General features: G+C 39.5%; 1 protein-coding gene across 1 annotated transcript in view; it reads right to left on the bottom strand.

The window, feature by feature from the left end:
- The window catches only part of TGFBR1 (transforming growth factor beta receptor 1), a 54402-nt gene that overhangs the window by 26471 nt on the left and 5418 nt on the right, over positions 1-22513 (bottom strand). The window contains exon 2 of the mRNA XM_066367570.1: positions 1566-1811. Within this exon, the coding sequence (XP_066223667.1) occupies positions 1566-1811 (246 nt within the window). The remainder of the gene's footprint in view (positions 1-1565; positions 1812-22513) is intronic.

Consider the following 22513-nt stretch of genomic DNA (forward strand, 5'->3'; position numbering starts at 1 on the left):
TGCATTTAAAAAAAATAATTCATCAATTGAGCTTTTCATCTTGAAAGCAATCTTTAACTGTGAAATGTTCTCATTTTATAGTTAACTGAAAACAGACCCTGGTCTCTCGGAAAGTTCTTCCCTAGCATGTGTGAGTCTATTTCAAAGGGAGACAGCTACTCTGATTTATCCAGTTCAGTTCACTTCTTTTAAACCGCTGAAGCTTTTCATTTGGCAATATTTTTGTTGTTTGAGTGTCACGGACCTGGAAATGAGAACTTTATATATTTTTAGCATTAGAAATGAAGTGAGTCTTTCACAAGGTTTTGTGAATTTCCATTCAAATATTGCAAGCCCAAACAATGAAAATGGGAAATTCTGGAATTACCATTTTGTCATATTAGAATTACAGATGCTTACAAACACATACACACCCACACACACACACCTACTCACACAGAAAAGTTAGAGCCCGACAGAGCCTGGCCACAGGAAGCTCCCTGTCACGCTGCACACTCAGCTGTACTCCGCTGTTACCACATGCACCAGGGGAGGACTGTTCCCCTCTCTCACTGCCAGGACCGGCCCTTTTCTTCTGAGCCACAGCAGTGCTTCCAGCTTGAATCAGTTTGGTGCCTGGACCGACTCCGAGTGGAAAGTGAGCACTCTCCTTATGAGCACTGGAACCAAGTGCTTCCTAAAGGAGAACTGGGAGAGTTTGCCCCTTAAGTCTGACCCCAGCCCCTCAGCTTATGGTATTGGTGGGATTCTGTAAGAGGGCCTTTCACTTCTTTTTGTATGGTTAATTTTTCACCAGTCTGAGGTCATCTGCACTATAAATAAATTGTAAAGCTCCTCACAAGTGCAGGTATGTGGGTAGCATTATCTCATTAATTCTGCTAGCATTAATATAGGTCTCCCACCTTCATATTCCTTTGATTATTACAGGAGAAATTTGGTATTTGAAGAAAAGTGACAAAAGAGTTAAATAACGTGCTCAGACTAACATCTTAAACCAGAGTCTTAAAATTAATCTAATCCTAACAGTTCATTTTTGAAACCCTGGCTTGGCCAGGACATTTTAATATGTAAACTATGGTGAAGGACCAAAACCCTAGATACTGTATGTAATAATTTAAACATAAAGATCATAAGGCAAAGTGGAATTACAAAATGAAGGCATCTGGACTTTGTAGTGCTGCTCTTATTTCCTCCCTATTACTGACTGTTTTACAAAGTTAGAGCATTAAACAAGGAAGAAATTCACTCTGAAGACAAAGTATGACTTTCTGAAAGACATACTGCTACAGTGGACTTTGTCAAAATTCGCTTTTAAGAGGCTACCATTTCAGGCACACAGACCTCAGAGCCTATCATGGAATCACCTCTCAAACAGCACACGCCCAGGAGTCAGGATCTTGGCTGCTCTTATAACTCTACAACTATGAACACGTTTCTTCTTGCCTCTAAACTGAACAAGCTGGGCTGGACAATTTCTAAGATCCCTTCCAGTTCTATAGTCACAGTCAGAGTCTAAGAGCTTTTCTTGCAGCATCAAGAGAAAAACATCTTCCACAACAACTTACCAACAGTTGGGAGTTCTATTTTGTTGCAGTGGTCCTGATTACAGCAGTACGTTGTAGTAACAGACCCAGTTTTTGAAGACGGTGCACACACAAATGGCCTGTCTCGAGGAATTAGGTCGATTTCAGCAATACACATGCTATTGTGTATAATTTTGTCTGTGGTCTCTGTGACAGAGACAAAGCACAGCCCATCTGTGACACAAGTATAATTGTCTTTTGTGCAAAGGTGACAGAAACACTGTAATGCTGGAAAAACAGAACGAGATTTTATTAGAAAAATTTCTTAAGGTTAACATTTTGAAATTATCCCATATTCGCTTTAAGACATTCCTGATCCTATTAAAATAATTTCTCTGTGCTTTTCAAAAAACAAAATTCTTTGTTACTCTTAGAAGTTTCAAATCCTGTTGAGAAACACATATGTCGGAGCCAAATATAATGAAATTTGGACCCAGATTTTTTCCTAAAACTTTTTTGCTTCCAAGTATAGAAAATTTGTTACAAGCAATTTCATCAATTAAGACAAGCATTTGCCCTCCCATTTGGAACAAAGTACTTCTAAATTTTTACTGGTTATATTCATTCTTATTATTAGCCCAAAACTAAGCATTCATATATTCCCCTATTAGGGAGCAATGTGTGAAAATACCATACCTTCTACTAATAGTTGGAAATGTCACCTGGGTGAATTTATGGCAATGGAGGAATAGAAACAGATTTGTATTGAGCCACGCTGAGAAAGACATTTATCTTCTAGCCAGGATTAGCGTACTTTTGCAGTAAGCCAAGGGCACTGTATAAGTAACAGTACATATGTGCTCCAACAGCACAGTCAACCTGGCCACAGAAATGACTGAAGAAACACCAGCTCCATTCCTACTTGTATCTATTTGATCTTTAGGGCTTGACTCAAGAAGTGATCTCTTTAGGGGAATCTTCCCCTAATTATCACCAACACCTTCCCTTCCACCATGTTCTCCAATGGTTAACTGCTCCCAAAGCACACACTGCTTACCAGAATTACTACTTTTGGTTTTCTCTCCCCTATGAAACTCTAAGCTCATATGAGAGCAGGAACTCATATTAATCGTTTCTGTAAATCCACAGCTAGCATTAAGTCTGGTGGCACAATGGATAGAGTGTCGGACTGAAATGCAGAGGTCCCAGGTTTGAAACCGTGAGGTTGCCGGCTTGAGTACAGGCTCATCTGGCTTGAGTGCAGGCTCACCAGCTTGGGCACAGGGTCGCTGGCTTGAGCACGGGATCATAGACATGACCCCATGGTCGCTGGCTTGAGCCCAAAGGTCACTGGCTTGAAGCCCAAGGTCATTGGCTTGAGCAAGGGGTCACTCGCTCTGCTGTAGTCCCTCAGTCAAGGTTAATATAATAACTCATGGTCCCAGCCCTTGAAGAACTCCAAAGACTAATGAAGGTTAATATTACAATATAATGTGGTAATTGCTATGTACAAAAATTCTGCCCGAACACTCTCCAGTTCTAAGCTCTTCACAGCTCCCTAGAGTATATGAAGTAACAGTTAAACACTTGTCTAACAATTAAAATTTTTACTTTTGGGTTCCAACTTACCACAGGACAAATGCTATCTAGGGCTACACATGTCTAATCATTATGATAATCATGTCTTTCATGACCTTGGTCTTTACACATGCTATCTAATTTAAATCCACGCTCTCATCCTTCAAGATACTATTCAAACAAGATCTTTTCTATGATGTGCTCTAACCCTCCCTCCCCTTAAAATAACTAGGCAGCTCCTTTCAACAGTTTCCCATAGTCCTCTTAGCATATCCTTAGGATAGAATAAATTAAACTATTTATAATTTATTGTTAAATCGTCTCTCATTACATTAAGAATGGCCAAGTATTTTTTAATTTGTTTTGTTTTATCACCTTTGAATCCTCGATTCCTAGATACTGATCAGAAAAATATTTGCCAAAGCAGTGCTTCCCAAACAGGATGTCACAAATATGTCAGGAGACAAAGAAAAGTCTAAGAATCGTGTACAATTTTTATAAAATACTTAATTTAAGGTAATCTAAAATGAATGAAAAACACTCTGGATCATAAATAACTACCATCTAAACAGGTACCACCAGCAGGCTTTCCCTGCTGCTTCTTCAAGTGTGCTACGATTTCCTTCAGGCAAGATACCCTCATAGCACACTGCACGAGCAAAGCTTTCCTAGTAATTGTAACTGAAAGGCTGAAAAATCAGAGCATATGGCAACACAGGCATGGTCTAGTCAAAAGCCAACAGCTAACAGCCAATACCATACATGTGCTACATGCATTACATGGGTCCTATCATTGCAGTACAATTTGTAAAAGTTCATGAGCAGAAATGTGGTTTTAAGTATGAAAAGACATTTTTCCATTCTGACTTTAGCATTAATTGGTTTAGAGAACCATTTAATAAAGATTTCAGTAATGTCATAATGTTAACTTCATCCGCAAGATGGCAGACAGCTCATTAAAACCGGTATTTGAGGAATGCTTGTTGGTAAGTGTTCTGCTTGGGTATGTGCTCTGATTACCCTAAACTTACAAACAGCCTTGAAGGCAATGAAATACCTTGCACAACATAACTTAGGAGAGCGGGCACTTGCAGCTTTTAGTATCAGTGAAATTAAAATACAGAAACAGATTTAAAATGGAATTAGATCTAAGGCTATTTTTTTTCCCTACTGTGAAACCTATAATCTATAATACTGAAAAACTGTATTAATTTGAATTCTGTTGGTGTTGTAGTTTTCTTTCTATTTAATTTGTAGGTTTGGTTTTTGGTTGTAAATGAGCCAAAACATAAAGGTTTTATATTTAGTTTCATGTCTATACAATCTAAATAACATTATGATACATTCTGTACTTTTCCTTTCAAAGGGGTCATTATATTATGACAAATTCGGAAAAGCCAGTGCCTTTCAATAGAACAGATCAGTACAAATGCCACACAATGTAAAGCTTAACCAGGTAAGGGTTTATTTCCTGAGGGAATTTAAAAATTCTATATTGCCACTCTAAATCAGAGTCTTGATTGAATACAAAATTGCTATTAAATGTATACGGTATAGAAATACAGTATAGGGAAAAAATGAAACAGGAATTTTTAAATTCTCAATAAATTTAATTCTCATTTTTAAAAAATTCCTATTTATGCCATGAATATATCTGACTACTACCTAACTCCCTTTTATTAACCCAGGTTTTCCTTCCCTTTAAATGCATGTACAGGGCAAAATTCCTATCTAAAAAGGTACAAAATGATTTCTTCTTCCGACACAGAGCCCAAGTAACACTACCTACTCCACAGTACTTGAATGCCAGTCCATCAATCTGACTCCCATTTAATTCTGCAATTTCCCATTGAGCATTTCTAAAAGCCAAGTATAAGGATGATGGGGAGTAGTGATATCTGGACATAAGTACTTTATAAGGTGAATGAGTAAGGCACTAAACAGACCATTAAGATCGAGAGTCCTGCAGAGACTGATCGAAGTGCTTCAACTCAGCAGAGGTAGAAGTCGTGTTCCGAAAAGTTTACAGAACATTTAGGTCAGAATCTGGGAGTCAGAACTCAGAAAACATGTAAATCTGCTAGAGAGATTAAAAGGAGAAACCTATCCTGACAGGATTTTTTTCTCAGTAGCAGGATTTCATCCTTGGTGGCAAGCATCTCAAGTGCTAATAAGATCTTCAAATCTAAATAACTTTTTTTTTTCCCCAGAAGTTGGAAACAGGGAGGCAGTCAGACAGACTCCCACATGCACCTGACCAGGATCCACCCGGCACGCCCACCAGGGGGCGATGCTCTGCCCATCTGGGGCATCGCTCTGCCGCAATCAGAGCCATTCTAGCGCCTGAGGCAGAGGCCAAAGAGCCATCCTCAGCGCCCGGGACAACTTTGCTCCAATGGAGCCTTGGCTGCGGGAGGGGAAGAGAGAGACAGAGAGGAAGGAGAGCGGGAGGGGTGGAGAAGCAGATGGGCGCTTCTCCTGTGTGCCCTGGCTGGGAATCAAACCAGGGACTCCCGCATGCCAGGCCGACTCTCTACCACTGAGTCAACCGGCCAGGGCTAAATAACTATTTAAGATGCTAATAACCACAATGGTTTTATTTCATCAGCAAAATAAATACACTACCTTCCTGATCTAGATCATCTCATAGAAATCATCAAATGAGATGTTGTACATTAACACATTTTGAAACCACTCATAAATTATTAAGTGAGCATACAGAATTATCACATATAATAAATGACATTGCCACAAACACGATTCTTATCTGTAGGCCACTAAAGAAACACCTCTTCCCAAAGTAGCACCTAAAATTCCACTGTAGAACCCTACACTGACAGAACCACACAAAACCTTGACGATCCAGTTCTAATCCAGTGCTATTATTTTATTAATGAAGAAACCAAATCTTGAGTACAAAATGATTTATAGTATTTAACACCTAGGTTACATGTGGAAGTGAATTTCCACTATATTGTCATCATAAACAAAAATAAAATATACGTGGCTCTTTTCTGTACTGGTAACCACATGTTAACTAACACAATCCTTTCAAGAGTCTCACAATCCTTTCAAGAGTCTCTGGTGGTTCCACAGTACAGCTTCTTTTTTTAAACCCCTAGACTTTCACTTTTCTGCTTGACAGCAAAGAAAGACCAAATTCCCTGTTGAGTGTCTTTCTCCTACCCTGGTCACCTTTTGCTTCTGTGTCACAATCTCTACCAGTAGCCACAGCTTCCTCAATTCTAAGACGCACATTATCCCACACTAGCATTTCTGAAGTCTGCATACACTTCACAATCAGGGTGAAAAGAAAACTCCAGCTTCCAGACAGAAAGTAAGACATGGTGTAGTTGTTGCAATCTGTGTATGTGCAAACCTGGCTATTCAAGAAATGTATTACCGTATTACCCTGTGTGTAAGACACACATTTTCCAAAAAAACTGGATGCGTCTTATACAGTGATTATAGTATTTTTTTACTTGCATATCCCTCTGTTTTGCGCTTGTTTTTGTGCTCACTGTTGAAGACAGTGATTCATCATCAGACCCAGGTGAGGACAAGCTAATGGATGGGAGTTTTGACAGTGATAAGGAGTTGTATGAATTTTATGATGAATAAAACTTGAATTTAATAACTTTATGTAATACTTTTTTTTTCAGACCCCCAAATTAAGGTGTGTCTTATACATGGGAGCATCTTATGCATGGTGAAATACAGTATTCATTCAATCATCACTTTAATTATTTGCATTGGTACCTCTCTTGCAATTAACATTTAACTTAAGCTTGATCCCTATTAAAATATCTTCACAAGATTTCATTATAATTCAGCACTGCAATGAAAAGCTACTGTATGCCTGACCAGGCAGTGGCACAGTGGATAGAGCATCAGACTGGGATGCAGAGGACCCAGGTTTGAAACCCCAGCTTCGCTGGCTTGAGCGTTGAGTAGCTGGCTTGAGCGTTGAATAGCTGGCTTGAGCATGGGATCATAGACACAACCCCATCATCACTGGCTTGAGCAAGGGGTCACTCACTCTGCTGTAGCCCCTCAGTCAAGACACATATGAGAAAGCAATCAATGAACAACTAAGGGGCTTCAGCAAAGAACTGATGTTTCTCATCTCTCTCTCTTCCTGTCTGTCTGTTCCTATTTGTCTCTCTGTCTCTGTCACATATACACAAGGTACTGTACTCTGTTTACAGAGAACTGTCAATCTCAATTACTAGCAGTAGAAATTTCCAAAGACTTCAAAATAAATCACAGAACTTTCAAAGTCTGAAGATGTTGGTGTGATGTTAAGGACCATCAGAAACTAAACAACTGTCAAAGAAAATGACAACAGTAAAAGAGACAACACGGTCCTTGGGTTTATCATCTTCACTGTATTATAGTATCAGAGTAATAAACCCCAGGTTGAGATTCTGGCTCTTGATACTAACTATAAAAAATATTTCCACTGTTACCTCATTTCAGTGTGTCTATAGGTCACACTTCAAAACACTATTACTTCTACCCAATGCCAGGGCTCTCAAGGGTTGATTCACAAGCCCATATAACTGGCTAGAAAAATGAAGTGACAGCCTGTGAACAGTATCGGGAACAGACATTTCTATGAGCCTTGTTGCTTAAATAAAAAATATAAAAACCTTGTATTCCCAGGCCTACAGTGACAGTGTCTATACAACTCATTCCTGTTTTTATGCATACAACTCAACACTTTTCCAGCCTTGTCATTTCATCTCGATCATTCCATCATCCATCTTCTCCCCTACTAGATCTTGAATGAAACATCTCATTGATAGTCACTAGTGATGCCCTGTGTTCAATTCATTCTTCTTTTCTTTTTTTTTTTTTAAGGATATGAGACATATTGACACAGCTTTCCTTATTAGTTTACATGGCAACTACCCTTCCCTAGCTTACTTCCACCACACTCAGTTCTCTACATCTCTGATCTACATCTCTATACTTCCTGGACTTGGACTTGGACTCCAAACTCATAGTTTAACTGCCTTCCAGGAAACATTCTGCTTGCTTGTCTTTTAGTACAAAGTCAACATTTTCACAATTAAATACAGCATTGCTCCTTTAATAGTGATGTCTGTAACTTAAAGCGGGGGCGGGGGGAGCCCCTGAAAGGACTCCTAGGTTTCTTCTTGCTGAGACAGTGCAGCAGTTAAAAAGGAAGAAAGAAATGAAGATTTCTCTCATCAGATACTAAATTCCAATTTTTCACCCCTCTCACTTTGCTGGCAATGACCTTTCTTTCCCTTACCCTTCCTATTATAACACAATTACACTTGGCAATACAGTGAGAGCATTTCCAAATATGCACCAACAGGCAGGTAAAGAACCTAACATTAACATGCACAATGCCCTAGCTACAGTCTGCTTAGCTACAGTTAAAAGCAGATCACAACACTATTGGCAAAGGTGAAGGCAAAAGTTAGGAGTTATGACAAATCCTTTCCGGTACTAATGCCAACTCTTGTTACCACCTAGTCTATTCCTCCACTCCAATTCGGGGTAATCTGCCTTTCCCTCTCCTTTCTACTCCCAGCCCCATACCCTATCTCAAGGAGGCCCGTCCTCTCTTCCCTTCTCCCTCTGGGGAAAGGATAGCACATAGATTCTCTTCTTTTAAAAATAAAATGCTGCCTATCTGTGTAACAAGGCTAATACCCTGATTACCAGCTCCCTCCAACCTCCTGCCCTGAGTGTGGTTCCTCAAAGGACTCAGTGGTCTTCTCAACTCCACCCCCTTGAAGTTACCCAGCAGCAGCTATGTCAAATGGAGCGTGTCAAAATATCACGCACCTTACAATGTGAAAGTAAATTCTCCAATAGACTCTAGATAACATTTCACCCCCAAATTTAGGACTTCAAACAAAATTTTGATTTTCCAGACATTTGTCCAGATAAATTTCATTTACTTCTGTTACATTTAAAACACTTAAGAAGTATCATTTATAATTCAATTCACACCTCCATCTTGGAAGAATGAGGAACACTCTTGAATTCTAAATCACTTGTTTTTCCACAATACTTCCATTTCCTAGTCCCCTAAACTCCATGGAATTAGCTGATATAATGTGTTATCAGAGCAAAGCACACTAAGAAGAGGCTGCCTAAATGGCAAGATGAGATTTAATAGGGGCAATTAATACAAAGGGCTTCAGTTAGGTTTAATTTTTTTTTTTTAAAAACCACACAAGTACAGGATAAAGATTTGCTTAGCAGATTTGGGGAATCTGTTTAACAACAGATTTTTTAAAAAGTCAACAGCATTTACTGTTAATTGTAGCTATGGTGATGGGTAAGACAGAGGGAGAACTAGGCAAGCAATCCCACAAATAAATGTCCAATATGATAAGTAATCAGTAAGTGTTACTTGAATATCAATCTGCCATGAGTCACAGAGTCAAACAATTAGTTCAACAACATTGATCTGAAAGGTCCCTTAGCCATGGAGACAATCACCTCATTTTATAGATGTTGCAATTAAGTCAATTATCTTAACCCTATACTAAATCAAATCATGACATCAGGATGTGGTAGATTTTGTTTCATAAAAAATCATTTCCTAACTACAGCTCCTCCCTACAGTGGAACTGGCTGCCTCAGAGGTTATGATTTCTCTGTCATTAGAGATATTTAAGCAGAGACTTAATGACCAATAGTCAGAATTCATGAAGTAGGGATCTCTTGCACTAAGTGAAAGGTTGGTCTACAACTCTACAATCCTTCAAATGGGAGGATTATAGAATTTATTTTACAAGTTACATCAAATATTAAACCATCCATATTTTCATTTTTTGGCAAATCCAACTTACCCCTTTCAAGGTGGAACAATTATAGCAAAGCACTTCATTTTCTAGTTGTTTATCTATTTCCTCCATTAACCTGTGACCGTCAGGTTGGGTCAGCAACTGGTTTATACTTTATGTATTTCTGTATCCCTAGGCCCTGGCACCAGGAGATCCAGAATGTGTTTCTTGAATACACACCCAAGAAATACCTCTTTAGCGTGTGAATGGTTGCTATCCAGGGTCCTCAATAAAATGAACAAGTGAGCACATTTTCTCTTTTACATTTTACTACCTTCATTTTTTTTTTTCTCTGAAGCTAGAAACGGGGAGAGACAGACTCCCGCATGCGCCCAACCGGGATCCACCCAGCACGCCCACCAGGGGGCGACGCTCTGCCCACCAGGGGGCGATGCTCTGCCCCTCCGGGGCATGGCTCTGTTGCGACCAGAGCCACTCTAACGCCTGGGGCAGAGGCCAAGGAGCCATCCCCAGCGCCCGGGCCATCTTTGCTCCAATGGAGCCTCTCGGCTGCGGGAAGGGAAAGAGAGAGACAGAGAGGAAGGAGAGGGGGAGGGGTGGAGAAGCAGATGGGCGCTTCTCCTGTGTGCCCTGGCCGGGAATTGAACCCGGGACTTCTGCACGCCAGGCCGACGCTCTACCACTGAGCCAACCAGCCAGGGCCACCTTCATTTTTTAAAGTCCTTTTTTCCACTTCTTAGTATTCTCCTTTCAACTTTCCAAATGCACACTTAGATATGTCCTTCAAGCCCATCTGATGCAGAAGATGCCATTGTCCAAAATAACTTAACTCTCTCCATATAAATGGAAGGCAACCTGACACTTTCAAAATTACAAATGAACCTACTCTTTGACCCAGAAGTAATGTAGCCTATGGATGTACATGGATAATGTGGCTTACATACATGGTTATTAATTTCCTAATGGTTTCTACTCGATTGTTTCTAATCTCTCCTATGCATCTATCAAAAGAACTGATAAAATAACATGATGCACCACTATAAAATGGAAGACCACACAGCTACCAAAAAATTGATGTTTTCTATGTACTAATGTAGTCTTACCCCCCTGAGATGTATTAAATCAAAGTGCATAGTACAGAACAGTGTATTTGATATAGTAACATTTGTGCTAAGGAACTGAGGGAGGGAAGGAGGGGGGAGAGGGAAGAAAGGAAAATGCATACACACATTGGCTTGTACATATTACAAAATATCTCCTGGAAGGACATAACAAAAATAGGTAGCACTGGCTTCCAAGGAAAGGACTAGGTACCCAGAGGATAGGGGTGGGAGACTTTTCACTATACAATCATTTATACTTTTTGAATTTTGAAATATGTAAGTACATTATATCTATTCAAAGTTACAAAAAATCTTTAAATACCTCTTTATGCTCCATCTCTTTTCCCTATATATCTTTAAAACTCTAACTCAGAATTTTTACCCTATGGAGTACAACCACTTCATGCTGACTTGAAAACTTTCATGTTCTTTTTGGAAAATAATTTGCCAAAATATAGATAGTGAGAGCCTTTAGAAAGTCTGTATCTCTCAATCTATTAATTCAACTTATTAGAATTTTGTTTAAGGAAACAATAGGAGATGAAATCAAAGATATATGCACAGACATATTCATTACAGTATTTTATTGCTGAATAACCTATATGAATGACAATTGGGCAATGACCAAATAAATTATAATACAATCATAAATGGGATACTAGATAGCCATGAAAGTGATATTTTAAAAGGCTGTTTAAGAACAGGAAAATGGTCATATTATGAAGGCTGTATATAATGTGATTACAATTCCATACCTATCACATGATTCTGTTTTTGTTCTACTCTATCAGGTTGAGGAAGTGGGGTATATTAATATACAGAGCATATGCATGTACTCTGACTTACCTTCGCCTCTGAAAATAAATGAAGCAAGTTTTATTTCTGATGGTAAGCACCGAAACAGGAATCACATTTCTCATTTTCCTCCAATCTAAACACACTTTTACAGATTCTTTTTAGATTTTATGTTGACTAATATATATTCCAAGAATATAGTAATCTCATGGAATTCACAGACAAAAAGATAAGTTCGAATTCTATCTCTGCCTTTCTAAAGGCTCTCACTAGGTCTTCTAAGTAATCCTGAGGAGTTTGCTTAACTTTTTGAGCCTGTTTCCTAAATTTATAACAGCAGTCTCAGAAGCTTTAAGAGATAAATAATATATACAGCCTGACCTGTGGTGGTGCAGGAGGTAAAGCATTAACCTGGAACACTGAGGTCACCAGTTCAAAACCTGGGCTTGCCTGGTCAAGGCACATATGGGAGTTGATGCTTCCTGCTCCTCCCCCCTTCTCTATCTCTTTCCTCTTTAAATAAATAAAATCTTTAAAAAAAGAAAAAGGATACTTAGCACAGTGCTTGAGACATAATAAAGTGCTCAAATACTCATTTATGTACTCATTCAACAAGCATTTATTTGCCGCCTACCATGTACCAGTCCCTATTCTAGCGCTAGACAGAGAATCAACAGTAAACCTTTATACAGCTCTAGAAGGCAACATGAACATAGAACATAACATTAACAGTGTGCGCATAAAACAGTGAACATTCATGGTAGCTATTCTCTTTGTCCATTCATAGATACCCATACAGAGTTTTTCGGCAATATGACTGTTTGAATAGGGTTAGCCCAAGAAGAACTTCACTGCGGCAGCATGATAGGCAGCTACAGGAAAGTAGAATTTTCACTTCCAGCCCAAATTAACAAAGTATTGGAATACAACCAATGTGTACATTTATATGTAATACCCCTAACTAATAAAGAACCATTACTCATTAATCATAAAACATTAATGCTGGATGGAAGGAGCCTAATAATTTAATTACCTGATCATAACTCATTTTATAGACAAGGAAACAGAAGCGCTCTAAGAGTTATATCAACATAATCTAGATTTATTCTAAAAGCACAGGAAAAAAGAATTATTAGCTAATCTCTGGTTATCCCCCCAAGTGAAGCAAGACAAAGGACTCAACCCTTTCCCTTCGGAAAGCAAGAGTGACTACAGATGCTGTGACTTGGTTGCATAGATACTGAGTCTACTGATGAACCTAAATCAAAGTGGCAGATCTTTAGGACGAGGGGGAAAAAATAGAAGATGTGGTAAGAGAAGGAAGTAGTAACCACCCACCAGCTGCCTTTGAAGAGGAGAGTTACACCTGGGCCAGCAAACAGCAAAAGAAGTATCGGAGCCACAGCTGAAGAAATTGGTGGGCGGCGTTATGCAGTTAGTACTTTTAGAAGCAGGCCTGAACACCATTTACCAGAAAAGTACAGGGTATGTAGCTTGTTCAGAAAGAAAGAGTACACCTTTAGGAGGACAGAGATGATTAGGAGATTCCTACTCTGAAGGAGTTCATAATGTAATGGAGAGAACACACATGTCACTGATAAAGGAAATGCAGACAAAATGGAGAGAGAATACAGAAAAGAGAGACTTCTCTCAAAGATTAACCCTAAACTGAGGCTTAAGGAAGGCCAAAGAAGAATATAAATTCATTTCAGGGATATGCTATACAAAGATATTGTACATAGTTTCAGGAATAAGAGTTGGGCAGTTTAGGAAACTACAAATAGATCATGCAATCATCTTGATGGGAGCAAAACAAAACAAAACAAAAAACCTGATCACCTGCTCATGATAAAACAAAAAAGTCATTATAGCAAAAAGCCATCAGCTTTTCTTAAACCAGCAATAAACAGAGAAACAAAAATTCAAAAATATGTTATTTACAAAAGTATCAAAAAATCAAATACCTAGGAATAAAGCTAACAAGACATGTAAGACCTTCCCAGAGCAAGTTTCAAAGCATTACTCAACACTGCCATTTTCTGCTCCCCAGAAGAATCACACCTTTTACTCTTAATTGAGTCTCTTGGTATTTAGCTTTATGTCACTCCCACTCCTCTGTAGAACAAAGAAAAAATTACTGAATTTACCCAAAAGGATGATAGATATTGTCAGAAATCTGAGACTTGGTGAACCACACACACAGTTACACAAGCTTTAACTTTCTCACATTCCCTAGTCTGAAATGTTCATCTTCCTTGTCAAACATAATGTCAAAGCAAGCAGTTCAGTTCTGGTCGCAGTCACTTAGAGGAACATAGCTGAATTAAACCGAGCAAAGATATTAAAGCCCAGCCAAAACAGAGCCAAAATACTATATAATATTTTACAAAATTTCTAACCATTGAATCCACGGCCTCCCTTGGGGCCTAAGTATGCAGGCATTTAGTGCTGTCTGAACTCATTTCAAAGGAACATTTACCCTTCAAGACTAAACTGGAGCTTGTGATGTGCTGTACCCATGCTAATAAAGTTTTCAGACCTCAAAATCTAGATGTGCAGAGATAGCACTAAGAATAAGGTTCTCTAACTGCTTGTACCACTAGCATTCCGGTTACTGAAGAAGGCCTCTTAATGGGAGATGGGGGCGGGGGGAGTAATTAAAAGATAAGGGTCTACCAGGGCTTGAATTGCTGATCCTTCAGAGAATTGAAAATACACCACAGAATTAGGCAGCACATGTATGTGCAGCATAGAATTATGAAATCTACATACAAGTCAATAATTACTAGGCCCCAGCTATGGTTTAGAATGGGTCATGAGTGATTATACCCATTTGCTCCATGAGACATTTTTCCCAGTTCCAGGATCTCTAAGCTAAATTAGCAGCAAACATCCAATCACTCCGAGCAGCTACTTCTCTAAGGCACACCATCTGCTGGCAATCCACAGCTAATTCTGAGTGTGGTGGTCCTTAAAGACCATCCCCTAAGGTTCTGGCTGGACTCCTAAAAGCCAGTTTATTAAAAACTGCTTCTTCCTTCCCCTTCTCCCAACTTAAGGCAAGGGAAGGCTGGATCTGACAAATCTAGTGGAGAGGCCCTAACTAAAAGAATATTTATATGACCATTAAAAAGAAAAAAGATTAGGTGGAAGAAACAATTGTGATTTAGGAAAACTCTGTGAGAACAGAGAGATTTAAGCTTAAAAATGCATTAAAGATAAGAAGGAAGAGAACAAACACAATTTACCATGGGAAAATAGAAAGCAAAACAACAGAAAGAAAAAACAGAACATTTGTTCATAGGAACGTGTTCTCCAGTGCTAATTGTGTTAATTGGCTTGTATGTTGGAGTAGGGAATTTCAAATCTGCAACGCAGATTTTTTTTAATGGAGCACGAAAAGGAAACGAAAAAGACTTAAGGCAGATCTGTGGTTCTCAATCCCTGGAGAACGTCAGGAAAAGGCCCTAGAATGTGCACTCTGAAGGCTCTGGCCCCGGTATGTTTTACTCCCTCTGGCTGCAGCAAGTATTGATGGCTTGTCTGTGTTAAAATCAGTAACACATCTGGAGTAAGGAGATTTTTCTCAATTTTTCCCTCCAACATTTTGTTATGAACATTTCAAACATCCAGAAAAACTGACAGAACTATGAACACCTATATGCATACCACCTAAAATTCTATAATTGTTACTATGTATTTTGCTAATTTAACATTACTATTATTTACCCATCTATGCATGCATCTGATAAAGGTCTAATTTGACAATACTCTTCCATAAATTTAGGAAATTTTTAAGAAATCATTCTCCCTAAAAGAGACATGAGTCAGACAAGGGATGCTAAATGAAGTTGTAAAGTGAGGAGGAAGCCAGCTTCCTGTTCCTTCATTAGCTGAAAGAATTATCCTGAAATGCCACATAACTTCTGAGCCCCAACTTCCTCACCTGTAAAATAAAGTCAGATGAAATGATAATCATGGTCCACTTAGTTATGGTTTTCTTCTGGTCTAAAAATGCTATGATTCTATAAAAAACTATTTTCTTCATAAGAACTATTACTTACTTTGTGTTCTGTGTGCCAGAAGCATGCCACACGTTACAATCTCATTTAATCTTCACAGGTCCCTTAAAATTTCTGAGATACCACATTCATGAAAACTGTCACCTGTCTATAGTAGCATGTAGCCAATCTCCTGGTACACCTCCTCTACATTTTCAGGACTCTGTGCTAGCACCAAGTTTACATTGCTTTGGCGGAACCAGATGGAACTAGCAATCACAATTATCTTTCCTCATTGAGAAACATGAGCAAACTCTGGCCCCTGGTTTGTAATTTTTTCCAAATATGGAATGAGATAAATAGCTAAAACTGCTTTAACTTGTTTATTTTGGTAAAATAATTATATATAATTATTGTTGAAGGGAATCTACAATACACAATCTTGGTGTTTTTATTTAAATCTGATGCAGAATGAATAACAAAATTAAAATGTCAGTTTTTCAAATGGAGAAAGTACTCAAATCAACAGCCATGTGCTAAACAAAGAGACTCAATTAGAGCACATTATGGTTCAATTTGGAAATGAATACATCAAGAAAAAAAAACCCTCCATACATACATTGTGTGTATGTATTTATAGAGATGAAAAGCCAGTTACTGCTTTTCTATCTCTATATTCTTCCTCTTCAGGTTTAACTATCTCCTCCATGTTCAGTGTTCCTGAACTGCATATCAGCCTTCACTTCTAGTAGAAAAAGCCATTTATTTGTTTTTGCTTTCTTCCATGGGGAGTTATTTGCATTTCAATGAATATCTAAAGATCTTATATTGTAGAAATGTAACAGGATGCCTGCACAAGGTGTCCTAGAACTATAAATATACACTATTATGTAATCAGTGAGGTTCACACCTAGAAAATCTAGATGGAATGGCTATCCTGAAGCAAGTGAACAAAAATAAGGCGGTTCAGCCCTGTTGAGTTAGAACAAGGAAACATAGGGACAGGCCTAAAGGAGCTCAGTAACTGCAGAATAAGAAAGGAAAGTGAATCCACACTAGTCATGGAGAGTGATAAACCTGAATTCTTCTCTTTATCTCACAATGCCCCTCATACAAAGACTCCTTACAAAGAGCTGGTAGAAACCTGATTTTCCCAATGCAATCATGCTTGTTTCTAACCAAAGAATGTCCTTCATGATAACATATGCAAGCTATATATATGTGGGGCCACACTTTCTGAGTAAAGGAAGTCATCGTTCCCAATATCCACTACCCACAAATAAGGCAGCTCTTCAAACAGGAAACCCAAGCAAAGACCCTGCTGTTTTGCACCTGTTTGCTGAAAGGTAAATGTCTGACTCTGTTCACCTTTGGTTGCAGCACCCAGATGATGCCTGCCAAATGGAGACGGCCCAAAAGATAAGGACATGAAGAAAATGTCTTTGTAAGCCAGGTTGAACAGTTTCATGTTGCTCTCTATTCATTATCCTGTAGCTTTTAGCAAAGCTTGATTTAAATGCTCCAGCCTTACATCAGCTGTTCCGTTGGCATTAGGGTAAGACTAGTGTATTCATACTTGGATCAGAGCCTTAGAGTGGAGAAGAAAAATGGTAGCAGCAGTACCAATCTGAACCCTCAATACATGTTAAAGAGGAAGCCTGACACATCAAGGTTCAGGGCTGTGAGGTCCAGGAACCCCTTACCACATTGCAATCTTCCTCTCTGGGACTATATTATTGAGAAAGATGGCAAACTCCTTATGAATTCTCAGTAATAGACAATGGATCTATGAAAATTATCAGGTTTCCTTATTACCATCACTTCAAGAAAACTCAGAGCTGTGTTATGCTCCACTACTAAAGCTTTCCTCAGCTAAAAGTTATAACTGTTTTCTTTCTTTTCCCCTTTTACTTACTCATTCTTATCTTTCTGATCATTAGTTTTGGTCTTATTTTTTTGTGTGTGTTTGGTTTTTTTTGTGACAGAGAGATAGAGACAGAGAAGGACAGACAGACAGGAATGAAGAGATGAGAAGCATCAATTCTTCGTTATGGCTCTTTGTTGAGGCTCCTTAGTTTTTCATTGATTGCTTTCTCATATGTGCCTTGACTGGGGCCTACAGCAGAGTGAATGACCTCTTGCTCAAGCCAGACTCCTTGGGCTTAAGCCAGCGACCTTGGGCATCAAGCCAGCAACCTTTGGGCTCAAGCCAGTGACCCTGTGCTCAAGCTGGTATGTCCACACTCAAGCCAGATGAGCCCGTGCTCAAGCCAGTGACCTTGGGGTTTCGAATCTGGATCCTCTGTGTCCCAGTCTGAGTTCTATCCTCTGTGCCACCGCCTGGTCAGGCTGGTCTTATGTTTTTATTTCAAGCTTTCTAAGTCCAGTTTTTAAAAATGGCCAGAATACCCAAGCCAGTCAATAAAAAAATCTTCCCACACAATAAGAAAGTTACAATAGCCCTGGCCAGTTGGCTCAGTGGTAGAGCATCAGCCTGGCGTGCAGGAGTCCCGGGTTCAATTCCCGGCCAAGGCACACAGGAGAAGCACCCATCTGCTTCTCCACACCTCCCCCTCTCCTTCCTCTCTGTCTCTCTCTTCCCTTCCCACAGCTGAGGCTCCACTGGAGCAAAGTTGGCCTGGGCACTGAGGATGGCTCTGTGGCCTCTGCCTCAGGCGCTAGAATGGCTCTGGTTGCAAAAGAGCGATGCCCCAGATGGACGGAGCATTGCCCCCTGTTGGGCATGCCGGGTGGATCCCGGTTGGGCACATGCGGGAGTCTGTCTGACTGCCTCCCTGTTTCCAACTTCAGAAAAAAAAAAAAGAAAGTTACATATAATGCTCACTTCAAAGCCATAAATGGTAGGGAGGTTGAAGCCTGTATAGCCAGCTAAAAACAGTGAGCAAGGAAGCTTGGATTACACCTAAAAGTAGAGAATTCTAGAGGAGAAACAGAATCTGGAGTTAATCAATTCCAGCCTTCCGGTTAACACAAGAAAGTCCTTCTATGGCTTTTCAGACTGAAGGCAAACTAGCCTCTGCCTGAACATTTCCAGTCACTGGAACAGGACCTTATAATGCTCTACCTTATGACAGTAGTTCCCATTGATAGAAAGTCCTTCCCTCAATTGAATGAAACCTGCCTCTAAGTCTTAACAATTAATCATAGTTCTTCATTACATACAAATATATCTCCATTCCCAAAAGACATTCCCTTCAGTTATTAAATATACACTAATTCCTATTTATTGATTATCTACTGGTATCAGGCTATGTGCTAGGTCAGGGGTTGGGAAACATTTTGGCTGAGAGAACCATGAACACCACATATTTTAAAATGTAATTCCGTGAGAGCCACACAACAAGTCGTGTACCTTACGCATTATCCAATAAAAATCTGGTGTTGTCCTGGAGGACAGCTGTGATTGGCTCCAGCCACCCGCAACCATGAACATGAGCGGTAGGAAATGAATAGATTGTAATACATGAGAATGTCTTATATTTTTAACGTTATTATTTTTTTATTAAAGATTTGTCTGTGAGCCAGATGCAGCCATCAGAAGAGCCACATCTGGCTCGCGAGCCATAGGTTCCTGACCCCTGTGCCAGGTACTTTATAAACACCACAATACACTACCTTCACAACTATCACTCAAGTTAGGTGTTATCTTCCTCTGAAAAGTGAGTCCCCGAGAGATACACTGATTAGAATCTAATTCCAGATAAATATGTGGGGGTTCTTACACCTACTCCCGTAAATAAAGACTATTAGATTTCTGGCAATCAAGTCACATGATTTGAATGCCTTCAAAAATGGAAGAAAAACAAGTTAGACCAATCCAAAGAGAAAAATATAGTCTAGAAATACAACTGCACCAGTGTTTGGTCCACAGAGAAAAGCAATAGCATAAAAAGCATTTAACAAGATAGCCATCAGAGAACTCCAGGAGACAGTAAAGGTGAGACCTATGAAATCACAACCATGTCCTGAAGCCCATGGTATAAATGCAGGCAGATTCCCAAAAGGTCAATCAACAGAGAAAGCAGCATAGCCTAAAGGCTAATTTCAGTACAACCAGGAGATCATAAACAATTCAGACTACATATTTCTTTGGTGTTGGGCATGGGGGGCAGGCAGCAGCAGGGAAAAGCATGGACCTGAAATCTAGGAGGGAAGAATATCATAGTAAACCAAAAAAGGTTCCAGACCTAAGCTAGGAGTTTGGTGTCAAAATAAAAACTGCCCTAGCCAGAGCGCTCTGTTGCATAAAGCATTGTCGGCTACACCAAGGTTGTGGGTTCAAGCCCTGGTCAGTGCACATACAAGAGTCAACCAATGAAAGCCCTGGCCAGTTGGCTCAGTGATAGAGCGTCGGCCTGGCATGCAGGAGTCCCAGGTTTGATTCCCGGCCAGGGCACACAGGAGAAGCGCCCATCTGCTTCTCCACCCCTCCCCCTCTCCTTCCTCTCTGTCTCTCTTCCCCTCCCACAGCCAAGGCTCCATTGGAGCCAAGTTTGCCTGGGCGCTGAGGATGGCTCTGTGGCCTCTGCCTCAGGCGCTAGAATGGCTCTGATTGCAGCAGAGCGATGCCCCAAGGTGGGCAGAGCATTGCCCCCTGGCGGGTATGTCGGGTGGATCCCGGTCGGGCGCATGTGGGAGTCTGTCTGACTGCCTCCCCGTTTCCAGCTTTGGAAAAATACAAAAAAAAAAAAAAAAAAAAAAAAAGAGTCAACCAATGAACACATGAATGAGTAGAAAATTGGTCGATCTCTCTCCCTCCCCCTACTTCCTGTTTCTCTAAAAATCAATAAAATTAAAAACCAAATAAATAAATACTGCTCTACTTAAGGTGGCAGGGCACCAGAATCCAAAAGAAAGGAATGAGGCAGGAGGTGAATGATGATAACCATTTCTTTGCCTAAGGTCCTCCCATTCCCAATCATATTGCAGTCTTCTCATCTTTGCTGCCTACTGAACAATTCCACGTGGCTATCCTATCACCTCAAATTCAACGTGCTCAAACTAGAATTCGTTTCCCCTTGAATTTTCTCTTGCCAAATTCCTTATTATTTAAAGGCATTATCCAGGGGTAAAAAACCTGGAGTCACTATTTTTTGTATTTCATGGGGTCCTTCTTAATTTTTGTACTCCCCTTTTTACAGCTAAGAGCTACTGACATTCAACAAATATTTACTGTAAGGTATTTTCCACCAAGGAAGAAAGAGACATAGCCACCAAGTGTGGAGAAGCAAAAGCTTTATTTAAAGCGCATCCAGGGAGAGGTTCATTGGTCTGCAAGACAGGGGCCAGGGAAGTCGCACAGTGTCTCCCCGGGGTGGGAGTAGGATAATTTATAGCGTAGGTAAGGTGGTGGCGGGTTGATATGACATGGCAAAATTTCATTGGCTGACAGATTTTTCAAAATGCTCCTGTGCCATTTCTTTTGCGGTCATGGGTGTGGGTGGTTTCGGCCAATGTCCCCGGACCTGGTTCCTCATGTGACCTTCCCCCATTGCCAACTGACCTCACATTTACTGAGTGCCTAATCATGTACCAGGCACTTTCTATTCACTTGAGATGCCCTGGTAAAGCAAAACAAAAACACTCATTTTCATAAAGCTTATATTTTAGTAGGAAGGAGACAATAAACAATAGTAAATATGGTAAGTAAATAGAATTTCAGAAGATAGTAAATGTTACAAAAAAGAAAAAGCAGAGTAAGATAATGAAAATGTTAGAAAAGGTGGTCAGGGTAAACCTGACCCTGATTTTCAGGTCTGCGCTTATATTTGAGAAGCCAGGAGTTTGCTATGAATCTATATAAATCAATACAAATAATGAGTGATCAACTATTATTAGACTCATCAGCCAGATTCAAATTACCTAAAAATATAATGTCAAATAAAAACAACAAGCATCTGAGTAACTTGCAGTTGCAAAGAGGCAAACTGTAATTAAGACAAGCTAAAGCAAATTCTCATGGTTTAAAAAGATAAAAAAGAAAATCTTCCTGACAAAAAAGTAGCCATTAATAAAACATTTACTGTAGATGAAAGCAGCAGGATGTACAGGAAGGACTGCACACTCTGGAATGCTCAAATGCAGGCTCCACCATTCACTAACACCATGACCTCAGTTTCCTGGTCCGTAAAATGGAAACAGAAGCTCTTCTGTTTAAAAACTTTCACAGATACAAACTGTGTTCCAATCTGAGCAGAATCTGTCAACTCTGCTTACTCAGGTAGATAGAAATAATAGTAATGCACAACCATCTGAGTCTCAGTGGTTAGTCTAGATATGTTTGATTTGAAGCAGTTTTTTTTTTTGTCTTCCTTTTATAAATGTATTTATAATTAAAAGATGAAAGACACAATTTAGCATCTCTGGATAATGTAAGAGAGATGAAAAGAATCCTGGGTTAGAATCAATGTCATCAAAATGTAGTTATTTCCTAAGTACTGGTCACCTGGACCTAGGAACTAATGAACTGAAAAAGTTTTTGGAAATTAACTGGTACATAATTAAGAAGCTTTTGTACTATTATATAGATACCATACAGGGTCGGTTATGAGAAATAAATGTGACAAGGCAGGTAGAATATATTTTTTTCAGATGAATAAAATGGTGCAAGGACCACTTAACTTTCAAGAAATGTCAAAGCAACCTGTGGGTATACCCTGTAAGTCATATATATATTTTTTAAGTTGGAAATCATTCTT

This window comes from Saccopteryx leptura, chromosome 2 (genome assembly GCF_036850995.1).
Source record: "Saccopteryx leptura isolate mSacLep1 chromosome 2, mSacLep1_pri_phased_curated, whole genome shotgun sequence".
NCBI classification, from domain to species: domain Eukaryota; kingdom Metazoa; phylum Chordata; class Mammalia; order Chiroptera; family Emballonuridae; genus Saccopteryx; species Saccopteryx leptura.